The sequence below is a fragment of the Grammomys surdaster genome, unplaced genomic scaffold (assembly GCF_004785775.1).
Source record: "Grammomys surdaster isolate TR1022 unplaced genomic scaffold, NIH_TR_1.0 126391, whole genome shotgun sequence".
Lineage (NCBI taxonomy): Eukaryota > Metazoa > Chordata > Mammalia > Rodentia > Muridae > Grammomys > Grammomys surdaster.
In genome coordinates, this window is record NW_021621185.1 from 5,354,781 (window position 1) to 5,379,617 (window position 24,837).

General features: G+C 42.1%; 2 protein-coding genes across 3 annotated transcripts in view; one reads left to right on the forward strand and one right to left on the reverse strand.

The window, feature by feature from the left end:
* Positions 1-16,805, reverse strand: part of Polr3g (RNA polymerase III subunit G) — a 36,243-nt gene extending 19,438 nt beyond the window's left edge. For both annotated transcript variants that reach the window (XM_028760122.1, XM_028760121.1), the window contains exons 1-3: positions 16,693-16,805; positions 10,116-10,265; positions 4,677-4,806 (exon numbers count right to left, since the gene is read on the reverse strand). In XM_028760122.1, the coding sequence (XP_028615955.1) occupies positions 4,677-4,806; positions 10,116-10,232 (247 nt within the window). In that variant the 5' untranslated portion in view covers positions 10,233-10,265; positions 16,693-16,805. The remainder of the gene's footprint in view (positions 1-4,676; positions 4,807-10,115; positions 10,266-16,692) is intronic.
* Positions 16,806-17,287: 482 nt separating this feature from the next.
* Positions 17,288-24,837, forward strand: part of Mblac2 (metallo-beta-lactamase domain containing 2) — a 38,410-nt gene continuing 30,860 nt past the window's right edge. The window contains exon 1 of the mRNA XM_028760204.1: positions 17,288-17,771. Coding sequence (XP_028616037.1) covers positions 17,318-17,771 — 454 coding nt within the window. The 5' untranslated portion in view covers positions 17,288-17,317. The remainder of the gene's footprint in view (positions 17,772-24,837) is intronic.

Consider the following 24,837-nt stretch of genomic DNA (forward strand, 5'->3'; position numbering starts at 1 on the left):
GGCTCCATTCACTAGGTGTATAACCACGCTCCAGCCTGGGCTCCATTTACTAGCTGTATAACCAGGCTCCAGCCTGGGCTCCATTCACTAGGTGTATAACCAGGCTCCAGCCTGGGCTCCATTCACTAGGTGTATAACTAGGCTCCAGCCTGGGCTCCATTTACTAGCTGTATAACCAGGCTCCAGCCTGGGCTCCGTGCTCAGGAGCACTTGGCCAAAACAGAGTGTTTTGTGAACTTACTGTTGTTTTGTTTTAATATTTGATCTTTCTGTTACCCATTTGTTATGATTTTTCTTTTTGTGTCTTTGTGAGAATTTGTTTCTTGCCTTTTTGTTTGTTTGGTTTTTTTGTTTTGTTTCTTGTTTTTTGTCTTTTTAAGGAGAGGGAAGGGGAGAGAGAACACAAAGTTGGGAAGGTAGAGGAGGGGAGGACCTGGGAGGAGTTGGGGAAGAGGAAAAAACATGATCAAAATATACTGCATCAAAAACACATAGAAACAAGAAATATTTTTTAAGTAGCTTGGAGGTTTAGCTGTAAGAAAGGGAAGAAGAGGGAGAAGCAGGTGGAGGTGAGCACGCTGCTGACCAGCCTAGCATAGAGCCAGATCCTGTATCAGGAAAAAAGAACTAACCAAAGATTGAGGATTGTGGGAACAAACACGCACTTAATGTAACTGTGAAGAGAGAAGATAAAAAATCAAACAGCAGAACAAAGAGAAGAAAAGCTCACAAGTTTCCGTAAGATGTTAAGAACAGCAATCTGAATGCACCTCTCATGGTTTACTTGTTTTGGAGATAGATTTAACCACAAAATACACCACCTTCTGAATGGAGGTGACCTTACAACAGCTGCTCCCACAAGCAAAGCGTGCGTGGGATCTCATGATTCCAGCTTTGGCATACACATTTCAATGAGTTTTAATGCATTGGTTGGGATCTTGTGTTCATGTCATCTAAAACAGTGGTTCTCAACTGCAATTGAGTGGGTCACTACTCCTTTGGCAACTTCTACTTCCAAAAATATTTACATTTTAATTCAGAACAGTAGCAAAATCGCAGTTATGAAGTAACCACAAAAGTACTTTTATGGTTGGGGGTCACCATAGCATGAGGAGCTGTATTAAAGGTGGCAGAGCTAGGAAAGGTGAGAACCACTGAGGAGTCCAGATGGGTTTCTGATAGATTCTGTCTTAACATCACCTGTATTTATAACTCTTGTGCTTCCATAATTAAAAGTCAGAATTAAGCCGGGCAGTGGTGGCGCATGCCTTTAATCCCAGCACTTGGGAGGCAGAGGCAGGCGGATTTCTGAGTTCAAGGCCAGCCTGGTCTACAGAGGGAGTTCCAGGACAGCCAGGGCTACACAGAGAAACCCTGTCTCGAAAAACCAAAAAGAAAAAAAAAAAAAAAAAAAGTCAGAATTAAAAAAACAGACAGTAGAACTCTGAAGAGGCTGAGGATGCAGCTTAGCATATGGCATTTGTCTATAGCGTACTCAAGCCATAGAATTTGCTCTTTAGTCTGTAAAACCTGAAATAAACAAACAAATAAATTAAATTTAAAAACTTTTGATGGCTTATACTTTGCTTGAATAAGAGAAAGGGCTCCATTATCTTCTTGTTTTTCTTTACTGAAAATGGCAAACATGAGTGTCATTTATTTTTCAATAATTCTATATAAATAACCTACTTCTGTCTGTCTGATCACTGTCTCTGTCTTTCTTCAGCATTTCTTCATTTAAAAACCATAGATGATAAAATTTGGTGCAAAAATAAACATCAAAATGAAAAAAATATGGTAGCATGCATTTTAGCAAACAAGATACCAAATGATTATAAGTTCTCTGATGATATCCTTCTCAAAGATTTTCAGCATAAGAACCGCACATTTCTTTTGAATTCCTAAAGAATTAAACCTGTGCATTCACAGATTCTCATGTCCGAGACAATCCACCTTAGGTCTTGTCGGTGGGGATTCAGTGTGTAACTTTGCTCACCCACTTTGTGCACCATCCGTGTGGAGACAGCCTCTATTCATTGGTGCATTCAGTTCCTGACTCATCTAGTTATTGCAAGACATCTTCCCATGAAACATTTCTTCTCTTTGGCATTATTAGTGCAGGAGTGAGTCAGTGTGTTCTGACTAGAGGCCCGCAATGGCCCATGCATGTGCAGCAGGCACTTCTGCGTTCACTAACCCTGTAACCTGCCTGACACCCGGAGAGGAACAAAGAGAGAGCACGAGCGTGTAACTTGAGCAGCCAGGTGCCAGCTGTAGGGGACAAGCAGTTATGGACCGAGGGGACGAGGACAGAGGGTATAAAGGTACTCTCTATTATAATAATAAACAAGTCTGCTTCTGCTTCTCATGGGGCTCCCGGAATCTGCGTCATTGATTTTCCCCATTCTCATCCCCTACTCCCAAAGACTGTCTCAGGAGCCAAGGGCTAGGGCAATATATTAGTAAAAAAAAATGAAATAAAATAACTTGAATTCTCAGTTTAATGGAAGTTAAAAATAAAAAGTAACTATAAAGATGAAGGTTTCTGAAATCTTTCATATTTTCTTAAATACTGGTTTAAGCTGAGGATGGTGGTACACATTTTAATTCCAGGATATGGAAGAAATAGTTGGCTGGATTCTGTAAGTTTGAGGGCATCCTGGTCAACACATCAAGTTCCAGGCCAGTCAGAGACAGATAGGGAGACCCTATTTCAAAAACAAAACAAAACACAACAAAACAAAACACAATAAAACAGACAAAAAAAAAGTCCCTGACGAACATCATGCCTCAGTCTAGCATGCCCCTGTCATCCTCCTGGTGCTCAATGACTGTACCACAGTGCAATACAGTTAGTTAGTGCGGTACACAGTTAGTGCAGTACACAGTTCGGTACGATCTGTGGGTTTAGGCATCCTCTGGTGACATCTTGGAACATACTGCCGATGAACAGAAAGGAGGCTGCGGTTAAGTGTGTGCTCCTACACATATATAAGAATGCATACATCTTATTTAAAACTGTATGTTGAACCACAGAGCTTTTTAAAACATACATCAGGAAAGAGGAGCAGAGAGGAAGATTTGAAGAGATTTTACTTCTATCAATTTGGAAAATCCTATACAATTTTCTTATGGGATTAAACAAGTAAGTATTATATCTTTTTATATTTTATATGGCCTCATAGGCTCATATGTTTGAATGTGTGGTCCTCAGTGGAACACTTTGAAAGGATTAAGAGGCGTGGCCTTGTTGGAGGTGTGTCACTGGGGGCAGGCTTTGAGGTTTTAAAAGCCCATGCCAGACCTGGTCTAGCTCTCGCTCTGACTGTAACTTGTGGGTCACATGTGGACTCTCAGCTATATTCCTGGTACCATGCCTGCAACCATATTGATCATGACCTAAGTCTCTGAAACTGTGAGCAAGCCCCTAATTACATGCTTTTTTGTAAAAGTTGCTTTCATCCTGTGTCTCCTCACAGCAATAGAACAGTAACTAAAACAATGACCACTTAAAAGACGCATATAACTGTTTGAATGGTCTGATAAACCTTTTAACTAGACCTGCACTTCAATAAATACATCCTAGTAGCTAAACATGTCACTTAGCTAAAGGAAAGTCTAATTTTAATAATTATACCATGCCTTATTAATTTTTAAAATAAAAAGGAGCATTTATTAGTTCATTTAAAAATATATAAAATTTAATTTAATTTTTAAATCCAGACTAAGGCATGCAACAAAATCAGAAAAGTAAAAATAAAACCTCTCTATTGTTGAGGTAAAATTTATCAAACCATTATATAAACAAACTCAAGTAGATAAGCCATGAAGATTCAGTTTGTCCAGCAGGCTTCTCATGAAGACATGTAACAGCATCACCTAGACACTCCCTCTTTGACCAGCCTTTGTGTCTTAGAGGAAAAAAATGCTTTTAATACTAATGGCATGAGCGGTACTATACAAATTTCTCATGTTTTAATGGTGTTGTTTTAAGAACACAAAGTTGATATCGATCTCTCTAACAGTCAATACGGTTTTATTGTGCTAAAGAACTGCTCATCGGATAAGCAGGCTCGATTCCTCTAAAATCACTTCCCATTTCTAGTCTGAGATGGCTGAGCCTTCTCGAAGTATAATTTCTCCTTTCTGCCTTCGGCATCAAGAACTAACACATATTTTATATCATCAGAACATAAACAATAAGACAAAAATCAAAGTTTAAAATTTTTTTAACCTAAATTCAGAGGCATCCATTAAAAACTTATGTAGAATGGCAATAATCACAGCATTGCATAGTTTAAAAAAAAAAAGAGCCACTTCATCCGAACAGTAGGAAATTAGTGATAATTAATTTTAGCCACATAATGGAGTAACATAGTTATTATATTATGCTTTTCTAAGAATACTAAGGAAATATTAAAAGGCTAATATATTATTGCATTACAAGTGGAAGACACAAAGTATTATGAGCAAGTTGCAAAAAAAAAAAAAAAACAACAATGCAATAAAATATAAATGTTTTTCCTTTTTGACAATTCTGGTAAGTAATGCTTTTTCAAGTTGGGTGATGGTCTGACCGAGTCCCGTGATCCAGCACTCAGTGATCATGGATCCCAGGATGCACTGCTTCTTCTGTAAACACTGAGCTGCCGGCTCATGAAGAGCCTAACACATACCTTGTTTTTCTTCGGGTGTTTCAATAAAGTAAGGCAGTCGTTTCACTGTTTCCCTCAGCTCCTGCTTCAAGGCCAGCATGTAATCTTCATCTTCTCCCGATTTCAGGGGCACTGGCTTGTAATCTGTATCCTATTTAACATAAGAGACAAAGTCTATTTGAATAAATGAAGAATTTTACTGTTTCTTTTATCCACGTTCTAGAAACTGTTGCTTTTATTGAAAGATTAAGCTGCATGAGCAGTAAGGTTCTAATCAAATCCAAAGCTGCTGAGCCTTAGGCAGGGGAGGCTACTTTCTTGGAATCCCAGGCTGTGGTGGGCAGGGCAAGAACACGTCTTCTAATTCAAGGCCTGCCTGGGCTACATGGTGCCTCCAAGACAACACAGGCTAAAGCATAAAACTCTGTCTCAAAGTTGTAAAGAAAAAAAAAATAAAGACGCTGAGCTTCTACAATCTAGCTTTAAAGCATATTTCCTAATTTCATATTTTATAGGTAAGAAGAAGGATTCCATAATACCCATATTTATATGAATGTACAGGCATGACTGTATGACCATCTGTACATATTTGTTAAAAAGTGGGTCCCCAGAATGCAGATAAAGATACAACAGAGTAAAGATACAGTATATTTCCACAGGTGGATTCTCAACCTATTAAGGCATTCAAAACAACCCCCTTGAGCAACTACTGTGTACTAGACAGTAGAACCTACATCCCAGGGAAGAAACATTGTTAGTATTCCGTCTAAACTCCACCTCCGCAGTTATCTGGCAACAGCCAGGTATGCTCCTCCCCACAGTTACCTGGCAACAGCCAGGTAGGCGTGCCCAATATAAAAGGGGCTGCTTGCCTCCTCCTCTCTCTCTTACTCTCTTGCCTCTAGCTTCTCCTTGCCCTTCCTCCCTTCACTTCCCCCTCTCTCCACGTGGTCATGGCCGGCCTCCACTTCTCTCCTTTCTCTCTCCTTTCTCCACCATCCAGGCCCATTTCTCCCCCTACCTTTGCCCTCCGCCCTGAATAAACTCCCTCCCCTTTGGAACCATTTGGTCTGGTGTTGTCTGTTCCAAGCTGCGCGCCGAAGTCTAACAAACACACAATTAAACAAACAAGGGAGGTACAATAAATTTCAGATCATGAAGACAAGTATAAAAGAGCAGAAAATGTGACATGGGGGTCACAGAGTGGCTAGTCTGCACAGGGTAAGAATACATGGCCTCCTGGAGAAGTCATATTTGAACTGAGATATGGACAAAAATAAACCAGCTACTCATGCAAAGAGAGCAAGTTGTTCTAAGAATCCAGCAGGAAGGAACAAAGACCCGAGAGGTTAAGGGGTCCAGCTCAGCTGGGGCCTGAGGACCCAGCAGTGAGAAGGCTGAGAAGATGAGGAAGGCCAAGGCAGGCACAGACTTCTAGCAAGAAGTTAGTTCTATTCCCAAATGAAAGTGGTGCTACGTACTTACCTTCTCAGTGTTTGGAGGTAAAGTCATACCTGGTGGCCTTATTTTGAGGGAAGCCACTATAACAAGATATTATGCATATAGCTGAGATATTCATCTCTGTTTTCAAGGTCTATTGAATATGAAAGGTAAAATATGAAGAGCAAAAACCATAATAAGACACAGGTGTATGAATGGAAACTGAGGGACTTCAACTGGGGAGAAGGGAAAGTAATACAGAGGGAGAGGGAGGAAGGAGAGAGAAGTGACACTGAGGAGGTTTGAAAAAGGCACAGGGAAACATTATTTATAAGCATACATACATGCATGCATGCATACATACATACGTATGTATATCGAGTTTACAGTACACAAGATAATAATGCTCTCCCCCAAAACTATAGACAAAAAAGCTCCAGTATCAATCAGGCTTGGGAAAGCTCCTTTGAGTCATTGGGCGAGAATATCCAATACAGTTCTAAAACAATATAGGCTATTGCCACTACCCTCACTTGCCTCCTAGAACATTAAGGTGCTGCAAACAACACCCGGAAGCTATTCCCTGAGGATTTGCTCTTGAGGTACTGGACAGAAAGTGCTATGTGAACTGACAAAGAACCCAGTTGTAAAGACTATGACCAACAATGACTGGCCCAGAGGCAAAATATCCCCAATGATGCAGTGGTGACATTTTTAACTTGGGGATAACCAACAACTGTCAAACTGAACTCAGGGCCTGTTCAATAGGAGGAAATCCATCCCTCACACTATATACCTCGCCAGCCACTCATGGCTGAAGAGGGTCTAGAGCCTAGAGAAAACCTACAACTGCCATTTCTCTTGATCAATATAATTTCCAATTATATTCTAATTTCAATTGTCCTTATATCCATGGGTAAATGTGGCTTTCACCTCTCTTCACAGAAGATTCTTTCTGCAGCACACAGAAGCACTTATAAAACTCCACAACTGGTCAAAATGCAACTTAAGATACCATGAGTGCCCATTTGGTATATCCAAAACACAACTCCTACACATGTCTGACCTGGCCATGGCAGGGACGGCATGTCATTGTTCCCACCCCTGGAACAGAGCCAGCAGGACAGGGCCTCCATGAGTGTCAATGGCTGCTGTGGGCGTATGCCTCATATGTGTAAATATATACACATCTTCATGTTCCTCCTTCAGGAAATATCCTCCCAGACGAGGTTAATGACTCCATGATAATTAGACAAGACGGTAAATTCTCAGACCTTCAGGAATTACGGCTGTAGGAAAGAACTCTGAAAACAATATATAATTTCTCAGCTATGCAAAAAAAATAAGGAAGCAATATGAATTGTATAAGGAGCACCACAGATCTAAAGGAACAGAGGCAGCTGCATTGTAAGGCAAGCTGTTGGCAAGATACGGTAAGATAAGGCAAGGAGATAAAGGGATTTAGGGAGTGGTGATCACAGGGTAAGATCCCACCCAACTAAGTTTTTGTTTGTGCTTACACAGATTTCTGAGTTCAAGGTCAGCCTGGAACAGAGGGTGTTTAGATCCAGGCTCAGCTCTGATAGGAATGGTAATGTCAGGGCAGGGTTCCCTCCAGCTAGCTAGCTTATTGTTTGAGTTTAACAAAGGCAGGCAGATCTCTGAATTCTTTTGCAATGTTAAAAAAAAAAAAAAAAAGTGTGGCCGGGCAGTGCCGGCGCACACCTTTAATCCCAGCACTTGGGAGGCAGAGGCAGGCAGATTTCTGAGTTCGAGGTCAGCCTGGTCTACAGGGTGAGTTCCAGGACAACCCAGGCTATACAGAGAAACCCTGTCTCGAAAAACCAAAAAAAAAAAAAAAAAAGTGTGTGCTTGCTGACTCTTTCTATGAAAGAAGGGGTTGGGTCATGGAATGCTGATTCCTGGGAGACTCAAATTGAAACTAGAGTAAATGACTGAATTAATAGGTAAACAAAAGACTAGGCCTTAGTCTACAACATCTCAGCTGTCTGGAGATATCCAGAAAGAAAGCTGTCTGAAGAGTGAAGACAGCCCTTTTAGAATGTTTTTGAGCAGCTATCCAGAGAACTGCTTTGAGAGCTAACAAAGCTTTTAGACATTTTTTCTGGCTTTCTGATTTTCATCAGAAAACCCAACAATTACTTTTAGAGTTTTTCTAATAGCATTTCTGACTTGGTCAGAAAACCCAATAATCTTTTCTAGCATCTTTTCTGACTGTGATTCGAAAACCCATGAGCTATCCAGAAAGCATTTAGAATTTTTTCCAGCATGAGGGAGCTGTCTGTCTAAAGCAGAAAGAAAGTTATGTTGAGCAAACTACAGAGCTAAGACCTATGTACAGAGAGCTCTCTAGGGAGCCATCTCGAGCAGAACACAGGCCCCATGATTTGTACCCATGATTCGACTTCGAGTCGTTTGTTTACTGTTGTCAAACACCCCTTCTCTCAGACCCCTCTCCAAGTCGAGGCTGGTCCTTGGCATACACCTAAGCCTCCGGAGACATCACAGAAAAGCAAGTGAAATGAAAAGACCCAGGGGACTAGGAAGGACACACGATGTGAGACAGTGTCACCCAGAGATGACACAAGTCACATCCATGAAATCTCAACAGTATTGTTGTCAAAACAGATCTGCATAAGAATAACAGCAGCTCAAGCACCAACGTGGATGAGGGAACTCAAAAGACCCCAAAAGACAATGCCCCTGGCTCTTCATAAAGACCTATCGTCAACTTAGTACAAAGATAGGGGAAATCAGCTTTCTCCAAGAACAAGGCTCCTGATAGGTTATCCAATTTCTAGTAGTCAGCCCTTAACACATACATATGAGCAACACTCAACGTATGTTGAGTAGGCTGTGTGCGTATTATTATTATACATATAAAGTGAATATGTAATAACAATATAGAAGAGGTCGTGAATTTGAGAGGGAGCAAGGAGGATATGGGATGAGTTAGAGTGGAAATGATATAACGATGTATAAAATCCTGTAAATGATGTATAAAATTCTCAAAAAAATCCAAACTATTTAAGTGTTTTTTTAAAAAGCATAATCTCTTTATGTGTGTATCTAGAACAAAGCTCCATCTGTCCAGGGCTCTATACTGCCATGAGTCCTGCGACAGTGGGCTTCTCTAGGCTGGTGAGATGGCTCAGCAGTTAAGAGCACTGACTGCTCTTCTGGAGGTCATGAGTTCAATTCCCAGCAACCACATGGTAGCTCACAACCATCCCTCAACAGATCTGATGGCCTCATATGAGTGGGGGGGAAGGAAGAAAGGGAGGGAGGGGGAGGGAAGGGGGAGGGGAGAGGGGGGGAGCAAAAGGGTGCAGCAAGAGGGAGAGGGAAAAAAAAAACAATGGTCTTCTCCACCTGAAACAGGCTGTCAGTTTTCAGCAGCAGCATATACCCATCTGGAAATGGAAACTTCCGCTTCAACTGAATGTAGAGGAAACATCAGCTGTTATATTGTTCAGTTTAGAAGCAATCACAAGACTAGGAGAAATGTTTGTGGCCTGAGAAAACAAAATCTAACTGACTTAGAACAGGGATACAGCAAAGACAAACTCAATGAGACAAACATGGCATAACAGTAAGGCGTAAAATCATTTTTACAAATACAGAAATGAAGAAAACCACTGGCTACACCAGGGGCATCATGAACCTAACTTGGCTACTTCAAATATTATTTTGGTAATTAGATATACTAATGACATCAATAGAAGACACAAGATTTCAAATAATTTTTCTTGGTACACACAGTACTCATCGTGTTTGTAGAAAGGTATACATAGTTTTGTTCTCTGTATTTTAAGAAAGCAGTCTCGGCAGGATCTGAGAATAACCAGATGTTTGAGTACAAGGTAGATGCGACATACTCTTTTATTCTTAGACATAAGGATGTCATGATAATAGCAAGTCCTCAAGCCCTAAGCAGAACTGCACTTTCCCATGAAACACGTGAAAACACTGTGAAAACTGAGCTATCATTATACTCACAGGAAACAGCGGTGGAGGCTTCAACACCACGTCAGGTAACTTATCCCCTCTGCTGAATCCAACAGCTTCTATATTAAAGGTATAGGCAGCGCGCCCTCTTCCTTTATTGCCAGCCATCGGAAGCAGCTATAGCAGCGGTTTGGGCCAATGCTGAAAGACACAGTTAGTGGGTAAGATTCACTGGGTCATACATAAAAGGAAACAAGCATTTTAAAGCAAAATATAAGACTCTAGCCCTCATCTAGCATGGTTGATTTAAAATACTTTTGAGCAGGGTTCAAGGATCTATGCAGAAGAGGATCTATGCACAGTTTGGCAGGAAGATTAGAAGAGCCAGAGTGGATGGATAACTCCAAGGAAACAGTGTCTTCAAGACGGAACAGGACTGGTGCACACATGAACTAAGAGAGTGCAGCACACACAAGGTCTGCACAGGTTCAAGCTAGACAGAGTCCCAGGACTCAGAGAGGAAATTAGACACAGACTCCTTCCCCACCCCCCCAACAAGGAAGGCAAGGAGATGCAGGCACTCACCCCCAAACCAAAAAGTCACTGACACAATACAGTGGATACTTGCTTGCAAAGTAAAAATTCGTTTTTAGTTTTCTCCAATGGAGTCTCACTGGGTACATTAACCACATTTCTGGGTAGGCTCCATTCCCAGGAGTAGTTGGACAACACAAAATGAATTTAACAGTTCTAATACTTTTTTAAAACATTTTTTAAAAAGAAATTTTGTTTCAGATTGCTTTATGGAGTTTTGTTTTTGGAGTTTATGGTCTTTGCTTGTATATTTTGACTTCTGTTTTTGTGAAGGGTTTTGTGCGTGTGTGTGTGTGTGTGTGTGTGTGTGTGTTTTGTTTTTGTTTTTTAAAGAGAAAAAGGTTGGGTGGGTGGAAAAGATCTGGTAGAACCTGGAAGCAGGGAAAATTGTTATTAGAATAAATTGTATGAAAAATTATTTTTTTTTCAGCTAAAAAGAAATGTGTTTAAGAACAAGTGTTACTGAAGGCTGAATGAAGTGTTCGCATGCCTCCACTATGTAGAGAGAAAGTCTAAAGGCTAAGGTCCCTTTACTCAGAGCTTCAGGAGCGGGCTGACTCTGGTCTCCTTTGAGATCCAGCCGGAACTATGCAGCCAACTGACACAGTTTTCTCTATCTCTGTGGTTTGATAGCAAGATCTCAGATATACAGAAGGAAGATGAGGAGGGGCATGGAGGAGAAGGAGGAGGAAATGGAGAAAAAGGAGAGTATAAATTCAGGCTAAGAAGAAATCTTACTTATGTCAATTTGCACACTAGTAACCATACACTGCAACTCCTCACAAGATATTTATATGAGTGTTAAACAGTGAGCTGTAATGTCCTTTGAGGAATAGGAAAGGGATTGATAAGGCTCTGAAATGGTCTGCCTGAGTCAAATAATGTGAGACTTCGTGAGGGTATCCTGGGTCATGGTTGAGCAGGCACTTAGAACCCCGAGATTCTCCGTGGAATTCTGCGTGAGAACCGGCAGGAGTTCGGTCCCTCCCATCATCTAGGATCCTGAAAAACAGTCACACCTCCATAGAGTCACATAGGCCAGGCTATAGGCCTCAGGCCCTAGAGATTTACATACTAATGAAGGCCAGAGGGCAGTCCCGAGTTATATAGGGAGGGAGAAAGGGGGAGGATTGGGGGAGGAATGTTTAATTTGCTCTGCCCTTTGTATTTTCTGATTATAATAGCCTGGTCTAAAAACCTAGAAATCTAAGCTTCCTTCCTCATGGAGCCAACATAAAAAAGAGGTTTTAACCCTACCAATCATTAAAACACTTGAGTAGCTTAGAAATCTGGAGCAGTGGTTTCCAAACAGTGCAGTCTACAGCAGCAGCATCCAGGAAAGTGTTGAAAATGGAAACCATAGGAGCTTACCTAGAAGAAATAGGGAAGGGGGGAGGGGAGGAAGAGGAGGAACGGAGGCTGAGGGAGCACACCTCTAGGGGAGAGGAGAGGAGGGGAGAGGAGAGGAGAGGAGGGGAGAGGAGAGGAATCTGATAGGAAACACGGGGAGCAAAGGTGGAAGGGGGAAAGGGGAGGGCTGAAGAGTCTGGGGATGGGCAGCAGGAATGGGGTGTGAAGGGAAAGCTGCTACTCTCTGAGCTCCTTAAACTATGGAAACCACATAATCTCACATGTATATCTACAGCCCTTTACTACCATCTTTTATGTAATCAGCACCCAAACTTCCTCCCTTGCCACATAACAGAATTTATAGGTTTGTTTTTATTCAAGACAAAAAATTCACATGGCAGTTGTAATGATGTATTTTACATTTCCTTCCTTCTAACTGTAGAACGTCTCCTGTTCTATTTGTCTCCTGTTCTGTTTTTTTTTTTTAAACTATTTACTTATGGAAAAGATTAGGTGGCTGTTCTGTAATATGCACATCATCAGAACATGAAGGTACATGCAAATGCTTATGTTTTGACCTTCCCAGAGACAGCAATGCATCTGAGCACAGCTCAAAACTAGCAACAGCCTCCATATTCTGGGTTGGAAAATCACAACCTAAGTAGTTTAATGAATTCCTCTGACCATGATTTCCAATGAACAGGTACATTAGCCACTACCTCAGATTTCAGATTGACTTCTGTTCTTTGGGTAGCTGTCGCCGACAGTCAGGATGATCTGTGAGTTAGTTACTACTGGCCTGTCTTGTTTAGTATAGGATGCCCATCAGTATCACCTACTTGCCTACATCTACTATTCCACTGTAGATTGCAAAATGGTGACATACACTTTTTACAAGCCTGTGGACTTGAATGATGCACACATTTTTATAATCTTTCTATTTTGCTGATTGGAACTCTACTACAGATTAATTTTTCTTATACTCCAATTACCTTAGAAACAAAATCCATTAGGAAATTCATTTTAATTTCAAAGCTCATTCCATCTGTCCACTCTAAAAGAGGTAAAATATCACAATGGCTTCATTCCAATTGCTGAGTCACTCTATCACGCTGAGTCTACAGAAAGCTGGTCTTTCAAGTAGGACATCTGCTGAGTAAGGAGGCTTACAGCTTTGCTCAGCACCCACAGGAGCCAAACAAGCATGGCCAAGACCAGTGTGCTACATTCCAATCTAAGATCTATCACTAATTAGAGATTAGAAATAAATCCAGGAAAAGTTTACCAAACTTGCCTAATCAGAGGAATTAACTGGACAATATAAATATAAAACCTATTGAGTCCTGGGGAAGACTTAGTTCTCAAACCAAATAAACCAGTATCTTTGAAGTTGGGCCCTGGAAATTATTTGGGAAATTCACTCTAAGAGTATCTCAGCTAACACTGTTTAATGGAATACCATCCCAGAAATAAGCTCTGCAGACTCGAACTTCCTATTTTTATCATGCAGTCATTGGGCATAAATTGATAACAACAGTAAATGTAACCTGCAGAAAATTAAATGCTAGCTCTTGAGACACCTTGGTCACTATGCACACTGGCCTACAAGTCATTCTACACTTTGATGACTCAGACACTGGTACTGCTGTACATAGAATACTTGGGTTCTTAATTCATTTTTTCCCCTGTAGCCAAAGACTAAATCATGAAAGGAAAAGTTCACAAGTGAGGCCTAGGGCAAGGCACTTAAGTCCTTTATTTGATGTATTATCCAATACACTGATTTTTTTTAATCAACCTGTCAGACGTTTTCAAGGGAAGGTGTGTTGTTCCGAGAAGAGGGGCTGAACCAGAGCTTCACATACATTGGCAAACGTCCCCTACTAAATTTTATCCTCAGCCTTCTAATTCTTATTTATTTACATATTTACTTCTTGAGGCAGAGACTTGATAGTTTTCCAGACTGGACTTGAACCCTTTCTACAGCGCAGGCAGGCCTTGAATTTATGATCTTTCTGCTTCAACATCCTTAATAGATGGGACATCGCCCCAGCTTCCAATCTTTGTGAAGAGTTTTTTATTTCTCTGTTTCCTTATTATCCAAATCTGTTTAGAATGACCCAACTCAACTTAGACATTTACTCAATTAGCTTTGATCAGTTTGGACAGGCACTGGGCAATTCTTAATTCTTAATTAACTCAGAAATCCACCTGACTCTGCCTCCCAAGTGCTAGGATTAAAGGCGTGCGCCACCACGGCCGGGGCAACAATCGACTTTTTAAATAACAGATTAATAAGGGAAATTGGCAACTGCAAAAAGTTCTGAATTTCAAAATCTTAAAATGTGTGTGGGTATGTGCAGAAGAATGGAAGTCAGAAGACGTTACCAGTGCTTGTGAGCCACCTGGTGTGGTTGCTAGGAACTAAACTCAGGTCCTCTACAAGAGTAACACGAGCTCTTCCCTGCTAAGTCATCTTTCCAGCCCCCAAATCAGAAATTGACAAAGCACCACTGCTGATTTCACCTCAGGATGTTGCCTCGATTCCAGCTCAGGATACTGCCTCAAAACTGCCGTTCAGAACCTGTTCCAAGAGATCTGGAAATGGGCGTTATTTAAATCTACCCTAACCAACTCTAAAACAACCTCCTGGAAGACGGTGAGCTCATCTCTGCAATTCTTCCTAGATCTAAAATGTCCTGAGTTATGATTGTGACTTAAGTGTATCAGCCTCTTGTATACAAATCCTTACACATCTAAGGAGATGAATAAATATTCCAATAGCTGGAGGCCAGGGGAGACAGCGAAAGCCAGGTCACAGTGTCTTTCTGAAGAATGACCGAAACTTGCTCTAATCAAGAACCTGACTCATTCCACTCTGGCTGTGTCCTTTGATCGGCTAACAAAGACTGTTAGCTGCCGTTTCTCTATTATTCTCCATTCTTCCACATTAGCTCAGGCCTTTACATCGCCCATCGGACCCTCTGAAACATACTAGACATTTTATGTCACTCTCAATTCATCTCTTGTCAATTAAACAGAGGCAAATCTTTACACTCCTGATATGTCATTCTCTTCAATTAACAGAGCCTAGGACATTTAACTTCTGCTTCTAATCAGGTAACTGTTGGTTGTCTGTCTCCCCAGGGTGGGTCTCCCTCACTGGAGTCTTTGTTAAAACCTAACCCTAACCTCTGTGTCAAACCATCCTCTCTGTGTTGGAAATGCAGACGTGAACAAAATAACATCTCTGCTCTTATGGAGTTCACTGTCAAGTATGGGAAGTGGGCAAAATATACTTCAGAGAACCTGTCAGAACCTGATAGGCAGTATGTGAAAGTGAAGCAGGAACCAGTCCAGAAAAACTAGTTGAAGAAGTCTCACCTCATTCAGGACTATCTGGGCATAAATTTAATTAAGATGAGAAGCAGAGTCATATTGGAAAATAGAAAAGAAAAGCCACTGGGAGCTGTAGGTCCAAAGGCCTCTAGAGCCAGGCACAGACCACATAATCATCACTTAATTATTTCTGAGCTCATAGCCAAGGAACAATACTGTGCCATCTTACCCAGTGGCTCCCTTCTGCAGCAGAAACAAAGTACACTGGGCACTGTTTCTCTGCAGAGAATATCTTCTTTAAAGGAAGTGTAACCGTTCAGTAGTCCATCTGAATGTAGAATCCAATTTTTGCATTCATGTTGCAATATATAACAAGTATTTGTGTACTGGTGTTAGCTTCCTCAGATTCTTGAGAACTCAACTCATACTTTTTTTTTAACCCGGTTTTCTGCTTGTCACACATCATTTAGCTCAGGCACTGGTACTAAGAATGCTCCCAATTACATAATTGATTAACAGAAGAGATTAGCAAAATCCTCAAAAGGGCAGCAACCCGCTCCCACTTCCACCAGAGCCTTTAGGAGTGTGGGAAGAACACACCTCTCCCTCCAGGAAAGGCTTACTAGGAGATGCCACGGGAAGGATTTTCCTAATTATCCTTTATAATGCTGTCCCGTGGGTCTCTTTATAATTTCTGAAGGTTAGTCAAATTCCAAAGGGAATTTCTGAATCCGAAATAGATGCATCAATAGCTGGGTGCAAGCACAGGGACTTGATAGTGACAGTGGGGGTGATTTCGGTGGCTTGCAAGGCCACACCCAGTCATTATTCACTTTTCCTGTCCCCTCAAAGTGCTCTGCCTTTCCTTAAGCTCTAACTTTCTCTGGTCTCTTCAAGAGCAAAGAACTACGACGGGCATTTAGGATTTCAATTTTAAAGAAAAATTTTATCACCAGCCCCTCTCCTCACTATCAAAGATGCCAAGAATTAGGAAAACAGAAGCGATGATAAGTATGCCCTTATCAGCAAACTGCCGCCAAACTTTGCCTGAACAAAAACCACAATCACCGGATTTGCAGTCTTCTCTTGTAAGGATAAACTCCCTTCTATCTCATTGAGAACACCCCCAACTGGCGGCTGGAAGATCTGGCTACGAAAATTTTTAAAGGTTTGGAAAGTGGCAGCAGCAGGCTTTGGGGGAGGTAGTGCTACCTCCCAAAGTCACTCCAGAAGGGCTTTGATGAATGTTGGCTCCAGATACCCGGCCACCACGTTCTCCACGTGCCCCATCAACTCCCTTCTACCCTCTTCACCTCCAGCCCAGAACAGGATAGCTTACAGTTACCTGCTAGCCAAGTCTTGAGGCTTGGGCACACGGTGCAGCGGAGATGGTAGGAATGTAGGCAGCCGCGCCAGCAAGGAGCCGGAGCAGAGCGCACCACACCGCACGCGGCTCCAGCGCAGGGCGAGCGCACTGGAAGCCCCGCCCACTCTCAGCGAGGCCACACCCCCGGAAAGAAGCTTTTTAGCCCTTGGCAGGCGCCGTAGTCCGCCTCCAACTGGCTCGGCCTCACTCTGGGCTCCGGCGTCGAGTGCGCAGCGCCCGCTGCCGGTGCGGGGGCAGTCCTGTCGCTTCCCACGCATCTCTCCCGGCCTTTGCAGTAGGACCCCAGAGCAGGGCAGCACTGCCTGCTGTCTCCGCCCCACTTCAGCGGCTTGCGTTATCGCCTTGGGGCTGCGGCTGCAGAAGCTGGGGTGCAGTCTCGGCGCTCGGCGGCTCGGAAGGGAGGGCGCGGAACAGGCGATCTGGGCAGTGTCGCTGCGTCCTATCCGCGCTCCCTTCCGCGTCCCCGCCCCTCGTTCGCGCCTCCTCCGGAGCTGAGAGTAGCTCCTCGCGCACTGCTGCGGCGAGTCCTGACTGCCTGTGGGAGGCACACCCACCTTGCCCGGCCGCACCCCTGCGCAGCAGCATGTCAGCGCTCGAGTGGTATGCCCACAAGTCTCTGGGCGATGGCATCTTCTGGATTCAAGAACGGTTCTACGAGTCAGGCAACCGGGCCAACATCTGGCTGGTGCGCGGCTCCGAGCAGGACGTGGTGATCGACACGGGCCTGGGGCTGCGCAGCCTCCCGGAGTACCTCTACTCCTCGGGCCTCTTGCAGGATTGCGGGGCTAAAGAGGATGCAGGACGCCGGCCGCTGCTGGCCGTGGCCACCCACGTGCACTTCGATCACTCGGGCGGTCTCTATCAGTTCGACCAGGTGGCTGTACACCGCGCTGAGGCCGAGGCCCTGGCTCGCGGGGACAACTTTGAGACTGTGACCTGGCTCTCTGACAGCGAGGTGGTGCGGGCGCCCAGCCCTGGCTGGAGGGCCAGGCAGTTCCGAGTGCAGGCAGTGCAACCCACCCTCATTCTGCAGGATGGTAATGGGCCCCGCGGGCGCGCGCTGTCACTGAGGGAGGGGCTTGGAAAGCGTATACAGCATGGTGCAGACCTCCGTGACACTGTTGGGTTACAGTGCGGGAATACTCTGTCTCACCCTGTGCTACGTGAAAGCCAGCTTGAGCAGAGCCTAGGCCCTGGCAGGCTTCTCTGCCAGGAGATGCGCGCTGCTACTGTGTGGCTGTCTCTTTGAAAGCTCACACCATCTCCAGTCAGTAGGCTACAGTAGTAACACTGCAGAGACTTGTGGCTGGAGATTTTCCATTCTTTTCCCAAGTACGGGTTGAACATTTCCAGCATTTGTAACGAGGAGGCTTTTAAGAAATGGCACCTTGTGAAGAGTGTTAGGCTCTGTGCTTTGAAAACTGCTGACTTCATCTGCCTGCTCACTGCGGAGTGCCTGTCAGTCCCACCTGTAGGCTTAGAAAGCTTGGTTCCATTCATCCATCCTTACATTTCAGATGGGTTTGTTTGCTTATTGCTTCACAAGAAAAAAGGCTTAATAGTGAACATAGACGTAGAATTATGACAAATATCTAGTCTGGGTGAGAGCAAGGCCTAGGAAAGATCGATAAGGGTGTGTGTGTTTAATGCAGACTCCGCTCTCTTGGTCCCAAGAAATAGAATGCAACAAGATAGAGTAGGATCCCAATCCCCTTCTCCCCGTGCTGGAACTGCACTGATTGAACTGATCAGCGACAAAGGCAGTATTTGGCATATCAATTTTACAGTTTTGTCTTAGGATTTATTTATTTACATCCCCAACACTACTTCTCCTGCTCCCTCCCTCCCAGAGTCTCTTCCCCCATTCCCTCTCTCCTTCTCTGAGAGGGTGGAGTCTCCCTTGGTTATTCCCCCACCAACACAGCACATCAAGTCTCTGCCTGATTAGGTGCATCCTCTCTCACTGAGGCCAGACAAGGCAGCCATGGAGACTGGGCTGCATGCCTGCTACATATGTGCCTGTGTGTGTTCTTTGGTTGGTGGTTCCGTCTCTGAGTGCTCCTAAAGGCCTACATTAGTTGTCTCTGTTGGTCTTCCTGTAGAATTCCCTTCCTCTTCAAGGCTTTTAATTCTTTCCCCAGCTCTTCCATAGGAGTCCCTGACCACCATCCAATGGTTGAGTATGGGTATTTGTATCTGTTTCAGTCCACTGCTGGGACAGCCTCTCAGAGGACAGTTATGCTAGGCTCCTGTCTGCAAGCATGATATAGCATCATTGATTATGTCTGGAATTAGTACTTGCTCTTGGAATGGGATGTGAGTTGGGCCAGTTACTGCTTGGCCTCTTCTTCAGTCTCTGCTCCGTCCCTGCATTTCTTTTAGACAGCACAGATTTTGGGTCAAAAGCTTTGTGGGTCAGTTGGTGTCCTTATCCTTCTACTGGGAGTTCTACCTAGCAGAACTCCTCTAGTTTCATGTCCCCACTGTTAGCAATCCTGGCTAAGCTCACCCTCATTGATTCCTGGGAGCCTCCCCTAGCCTAGGTCTCTGGGACATCCTAGAGATTCTCCCCTCCCCCAACCTCCACTCCCATCTCCACAGCTGAAGATTTACATTCATTCTCCTGGCCCTCTGAGCCTCTTTCCTGTCTGTCCCTGTATCTGATCCTACCCCCTCCTTAATCCTCTTCCCCTCGACTTTCCCACCCAGTTCCTTCCCTCCCTTTGCCTCCTATGGCATATCTAAAATATCATGAATATTTTGTACTTTATGGCTAATATATACTTATTATCTCTGTTTACTTCTTGAATACATACCATGACTGTCCTTTTAGGTGTGGGTTATCTCACTCAGGATGATATTTTCTAGTTTCATCCATTTGCCTGTAAAATTCATGATGTCCTTGTTTTTGATAGCTGAATACTATTCCATTTGTAAATGAACCTCATTTTCTGTATCCATTCTTCAGTTGAGGAATATCTGGGTTGGTTCCAGTTTCTGGCTGTTATGAATAAAGCTGATATGGACACAGTGGAGCATGTGTCCTTGTGGTATGGTGGAGCATCTTTTGGGTATATGCCCAGGAGTAGTATAGCTCTGTCTTCAGGTAGAACTATTTCCAATTTTCTGAGAAACCAACAGATTGATTTCCAGAGTGTTTGTACAAGTTTGCAATCCCACCAACAATGGAGGAGTGTTCCTCTTTTTCCACATCCTCACCAGCATCTGCTATCATCTGAGTTTTTGATCTTAGTCATTCTGACTGGTGCAAGGTAGAATCTCAGAGTTGATTTGATAAGCATTTCCCTTATGACTAAAGACATTGAACATTTCTTTAAGTACTTCGAAGACTTCGAGATTTTTCTGTTGAGAATTCTTGTTTAACTCTATATTCTGTTTTTAAATTGGGTTATGTGGCTTGTTAGAGTTTAACTTTTTTGAGTTCTCTATATATTTTGGATATTAGCCCTTTGTCGGATGTGAGGTAAGTGAAGGTTTTTTCCCAATCTGTAGGTTGCCGATTTGTCCTGTTGACTATGTCCTTTGCCTTACAGAAGCTTTTCAGTTTCATGAGGTTCTATTTATCAATTTTTGATCTTAGAGCCTGAGCCATTGGAGTTCTGTTGATGAAATTGTCTCCTGTACCAATGTAGTCAAGGCTACATCCCACTTTCTCTTCTATTAGATTCAGTTTATCTGGTTTTATGTTGAGGTCCTTGATCCACTTGGACTTGAGTTTTGTGTGCGGTGTTAAATATGGGTCTATTTGGATTCTTCTACATGCAGGTATCCAGTTAGAACAGCACTATTTGTTAAAGATGCTATTCTCCCCCATATCTTCATATGGTTTTAGCTTCTTGGTTGAAGATTAAGTGTTCATTAAGTGTTCTGGGTCTTCTATACTATTCCATTGATTAATTTGTCTGTTTCTGTACCAGTACCATGCAGTTTTGTTTTATATCACTGTTGCTCTGTAGTAGAGCTTGAGGTCAGGAATGGTGATTCCTCCAAAGGTTCTTTTATTGTCCAAGATTGTTTTGACTATCCTAAGTTTTTTGTTTATCCATATGAAGTTGAGAATTGCTCTTTTCAAAAATGTGCTGAATGAAAAATGTGCTGGGATTTTGACGGGGACTGCATTGAATATGTAGATTGCTTTTGATAAGATGGCCATTTTTACTATGTTAAGCTGTAACGGCTGGTTTTGTGTGTCAACTTGACCCTAGCTGGAGTTATCATAGAGAAAGGAGCCTCCCTTGAGGAAATGCCTCTATGAGATCCACCTGTAAGGCATTTTGTCAAATAGTGATCAAAAGAGGTGGGTCCATTTGTGTCTGGTGCTATCCCTGGGCTGGCAGTCTTGGGTTCTATAAGAAAGCAAGCTGAGCAAGGCAGGGGAAGCAAGCCAGTAAGTAACATCCCTCCATGGCCTTTGGGGACTTGAAATTTTTATCATACAGATCTTTCACTTGCTTGGTTAGAGTTACATGAAATATTTTATATTATTTATGGCTATTGTGAAGAGTGTTATTTCCTTAATTTGTTTTTCTGCCCATTTATCATTTGTATAAAGGAGGGCTACTGACTTCTCTGAATTAATTTTATATTCAGCCACTTTGCTGAAGTTGTTACTGTAGGAGTTTTCTGGGGTAATTTGGGGGATTTCTATATACAAACATATCATCCACGAATAGTAGTACCTTGACTTCTTCCTTTCCAGTTTGTATCCCTTTAACCTTCTTTTGTTGTCTAATTGTTCTTGCTAGATCTTCGAGTACTATATTGAATAGATAGGATAGTGGGCAGCCTTGTCTTGTCCTTGATTTTAGTGGGATTGATTCAAGTAGCTTTCCATTTAATTTGATATTGGCTGTTAGTTTGCTGTATATTGCTTTTACTATGTTTAGGTGTGTGTCTTGAGTCCCTGGTTTCTCCAAGACTTTTAACTTGAAGGGATGTTGTATTTTGCCAAAGGCTTTTTCAGCATCTAATGAGATGTTGATGGGATTTCTTTTCTTTCAGTTTGTTTGTATAGTGGATTATATTGATGGATTTCTGTATATTGAATCATCCCTGCATCCATGGGATGAAGCCAACTTGATTTTGGTGAATGATGTTTTTGATGTCTTCATGGATTCAGTTTCCTAGAATTTTATTGAGTATTTTTTTTTGTCAATGTTCATAAGTGAAATTGGTCTGAAGTTCTCTATCTTTGTTGAATTGTTGTGTGGTTTGGGTATCAGGGTAACTGTAGTCTCATAGAGTGAATTAGGTAGTGTTCCTTCTGTTTCCATTTTGTGGAATAGTTTGAGGAGTATTGGTATTAGTTCTTCTTTGAAAGTCTGGTAGAAAACCATCTGGCCCTGGGCTTCTTTTCTTGTTGTTGTTGTTGTTGTTGGTGGTGGTGGTGGTGTTAGGAGACTTTTAATGATTGCTTCTATTTCTATAAGGGTTATTAGACTGTTTAGATAGTTTAACTGATCTTGATTTAACTTTAGTGTATAGTATCTGTCCTGAAATTCATCCATTTTAGGTTTTCCAGTTTTGTGGAATACAGGGTTTTGAAGTAAGACCTAATGATTTTTTTAAATTTACTCAGTTCCTATTGTCATGTCTTCCTTTCATTTTTGGTTTTGTTAATATGGATACTGACTTTGTTTCTTTCAGTTAGTTTAGCTAAGGGTTTGTCTATCTTGTTGACTTTCCTCAAAGAACCAGCTCTTAGTTTTATTGATTCTTTATATTCTCTTTATTTCTAATTGATTGATTTTAACCCTGAGCTTGACAATTTTCCGCTGTCTACTCCTCTTGGATGTGTGGGGTTTTTTTGTTGTTGTTGTTTTAGAGCTTTCAAGTATTCTGTTTAATTGCTAGTATGAGAGATCTCTCCAGTTTCTCTATGAAGGCACTTAGTGCTAGGAACTTTCCTCCTAGCTTTGCTTTCATTGTGTCCCTTTTCATTGAATTCCAGAAAGTCTTTAATTTCTTTATTTATTTCATCCCTGACCAAGTTATCATTGAGTAGAGAGGTGTTCAGTTTCCATGAGTATGTGGGCTTTCTGTTGCTTTTGTTGTTATTGAAGTCCATTCTTAATTCATGGTGATCTGATAGAACACAAAGGATTATTTCAATCATCTTGTATCTGTTAAGGCTTGCTTTGTATCTGAATATATGGTCAGTTTTGGAGAAGGTTCTATGACTTGCCGAGAAGAAGGTATATTCTTTTATTTTGGGATGAAATGTTCTGTAGATCGGTATCTGTTAAATCTATTTGGTTCATAACATCTGTGAGTTTCATTGTTTCTCTTTATTTTCTGTTTCAATGTCCTGTCCATTGGTGAGAGTGGGGTATTGAATTCCCTCACTATTATGGTGTAGGCTTCGATGTGTGATTTGAGCTTTTGTAAAGGTTCTTTTACAAATGAGGGTGCCCTTGCATTTGGAGCATAGATGTTCAGAATTGAGAGTTCCTCTTGGTGGATTTTTCCTTTGATGAGTATGTAGTGTCCTTCTCCATCTCTTTTGATAACTTTTGGGTAAAAGTCTATTTTATTAGATATTAGCATGGCTACTCCAGCTTGTTTCTTGGGTATGTTTGCTTAGAAAATCTTTTTCCAGTCCTTTACTCTGAGATAGTGTCTATCTTTCTACTTAGGTATGTTTCTTGTATCCAACAGAATGATAGATCCTGTTTATATATACAGTCTGTTAGCCTGTGTCTTTTTATTGGTGAATTGAAGCCATTGATATTGAGATATATTAATGACCAATGATTGTTAGATCCTATTATTCTGTTGTTGGAGGTGATATTATGTGTGTGTGATTCTCTTCTTTTGGTTTTGATGTGAGATGACTAATTTCTTGTGTTTTCTTGGGTGTAGTTACCTGCCTTGTGTTGGAGTCTTCCTTCTAGTATCCTCTGTAGGTCTGCATTAGTAGAAAAATATTGCTTAAATTTGGCTTTGTCATGGAATATCTTGGTTTCTCCATCTGTGGTGATTGAGAGTTTTGCTGGGTATAGTAGTCTGGGCCTACTGTGGTCTCTTAGGGTCTGCAAGACATCTGTCTAGTATCTTCTGGCTTTTAGATTCTCTGTTGAGAAGTTGCATATAATTCTTATAGGTCTGCCTTTATACATTACTTGGCCTTTTTTTCCGTTGCAGCTTTTAATATTTTCTTTGTTATGTACATTTAATATTTTGATTATTTTGTAGCGGGAGGATTTTCTTTCCTGCTCCAGTCTATTTGGTGTTCTGTAAGCTTCTTATATATTTATAGCCATCTCTTTCTTTAGGTTAGAGAATTTTTGTTCTATGATTCTGTTGAAGATGTTTTCTGGCCCTTTGAATTGGAATCTTCACACTCTTCTATTCCTAGTATTCTTAGGTTTGGTCTTTTCATACTGTCCCAAATTACCTGCATGTTTTGAGTTATGAACTTTTTACATTTGGTATTTTCTTTGACCGATATATCCATTTCTTCTATGGCATCTTCTGCACCTGAGGTTCTCTCCTCCATCCCTTGTATTCTGTTGCTTGCATCTGTAGCTCCTAAGTTGTCCGTCTCCAGGGTTGCCTCCATTTGTGTACTCTTTATTGCTTCTATTTCCACTTTTAGGTCTTGAACTGTTTTATTCATTTCCTTCACCCATTTGTATTTGCCTGGATCTCTTTAGACAATTTATTTGTTTCCCCTTTAAGAGTTTCTACCTGTTTGATTGTGCTTTCCTGTATTTCTTTAAGGGAATCATTTATATCTCCTTTAAAGACTTATATCATCTTCAGGAGATGGGACTTAAGGTCACAGTCTTGCTCTTCAGATGTCTAGTATATCCAGGGGTTGCTGTAGTAGGAGACCCTGGTTCTGGTGGTACCTTATTGTATTCGCCTCTGTTGGTTATGTTCTTGCAGTTGGGTTTTGCCATCTGGTTGTCACTGGTATTGGCTGGCCTGGGTGTCCCACAATGGAGTAGAGCTCCTGGGAGGTAGGCAGAGCTGTGGGGTGAGGCTCAGTGTGCTGATCCCTGACTGCTGCAGGTGTAGGTGCAGGCCAGAAGGAAGCTGGAGCTCTGACAGGGTGGGGCATGGTGCAACTTTAGCTAG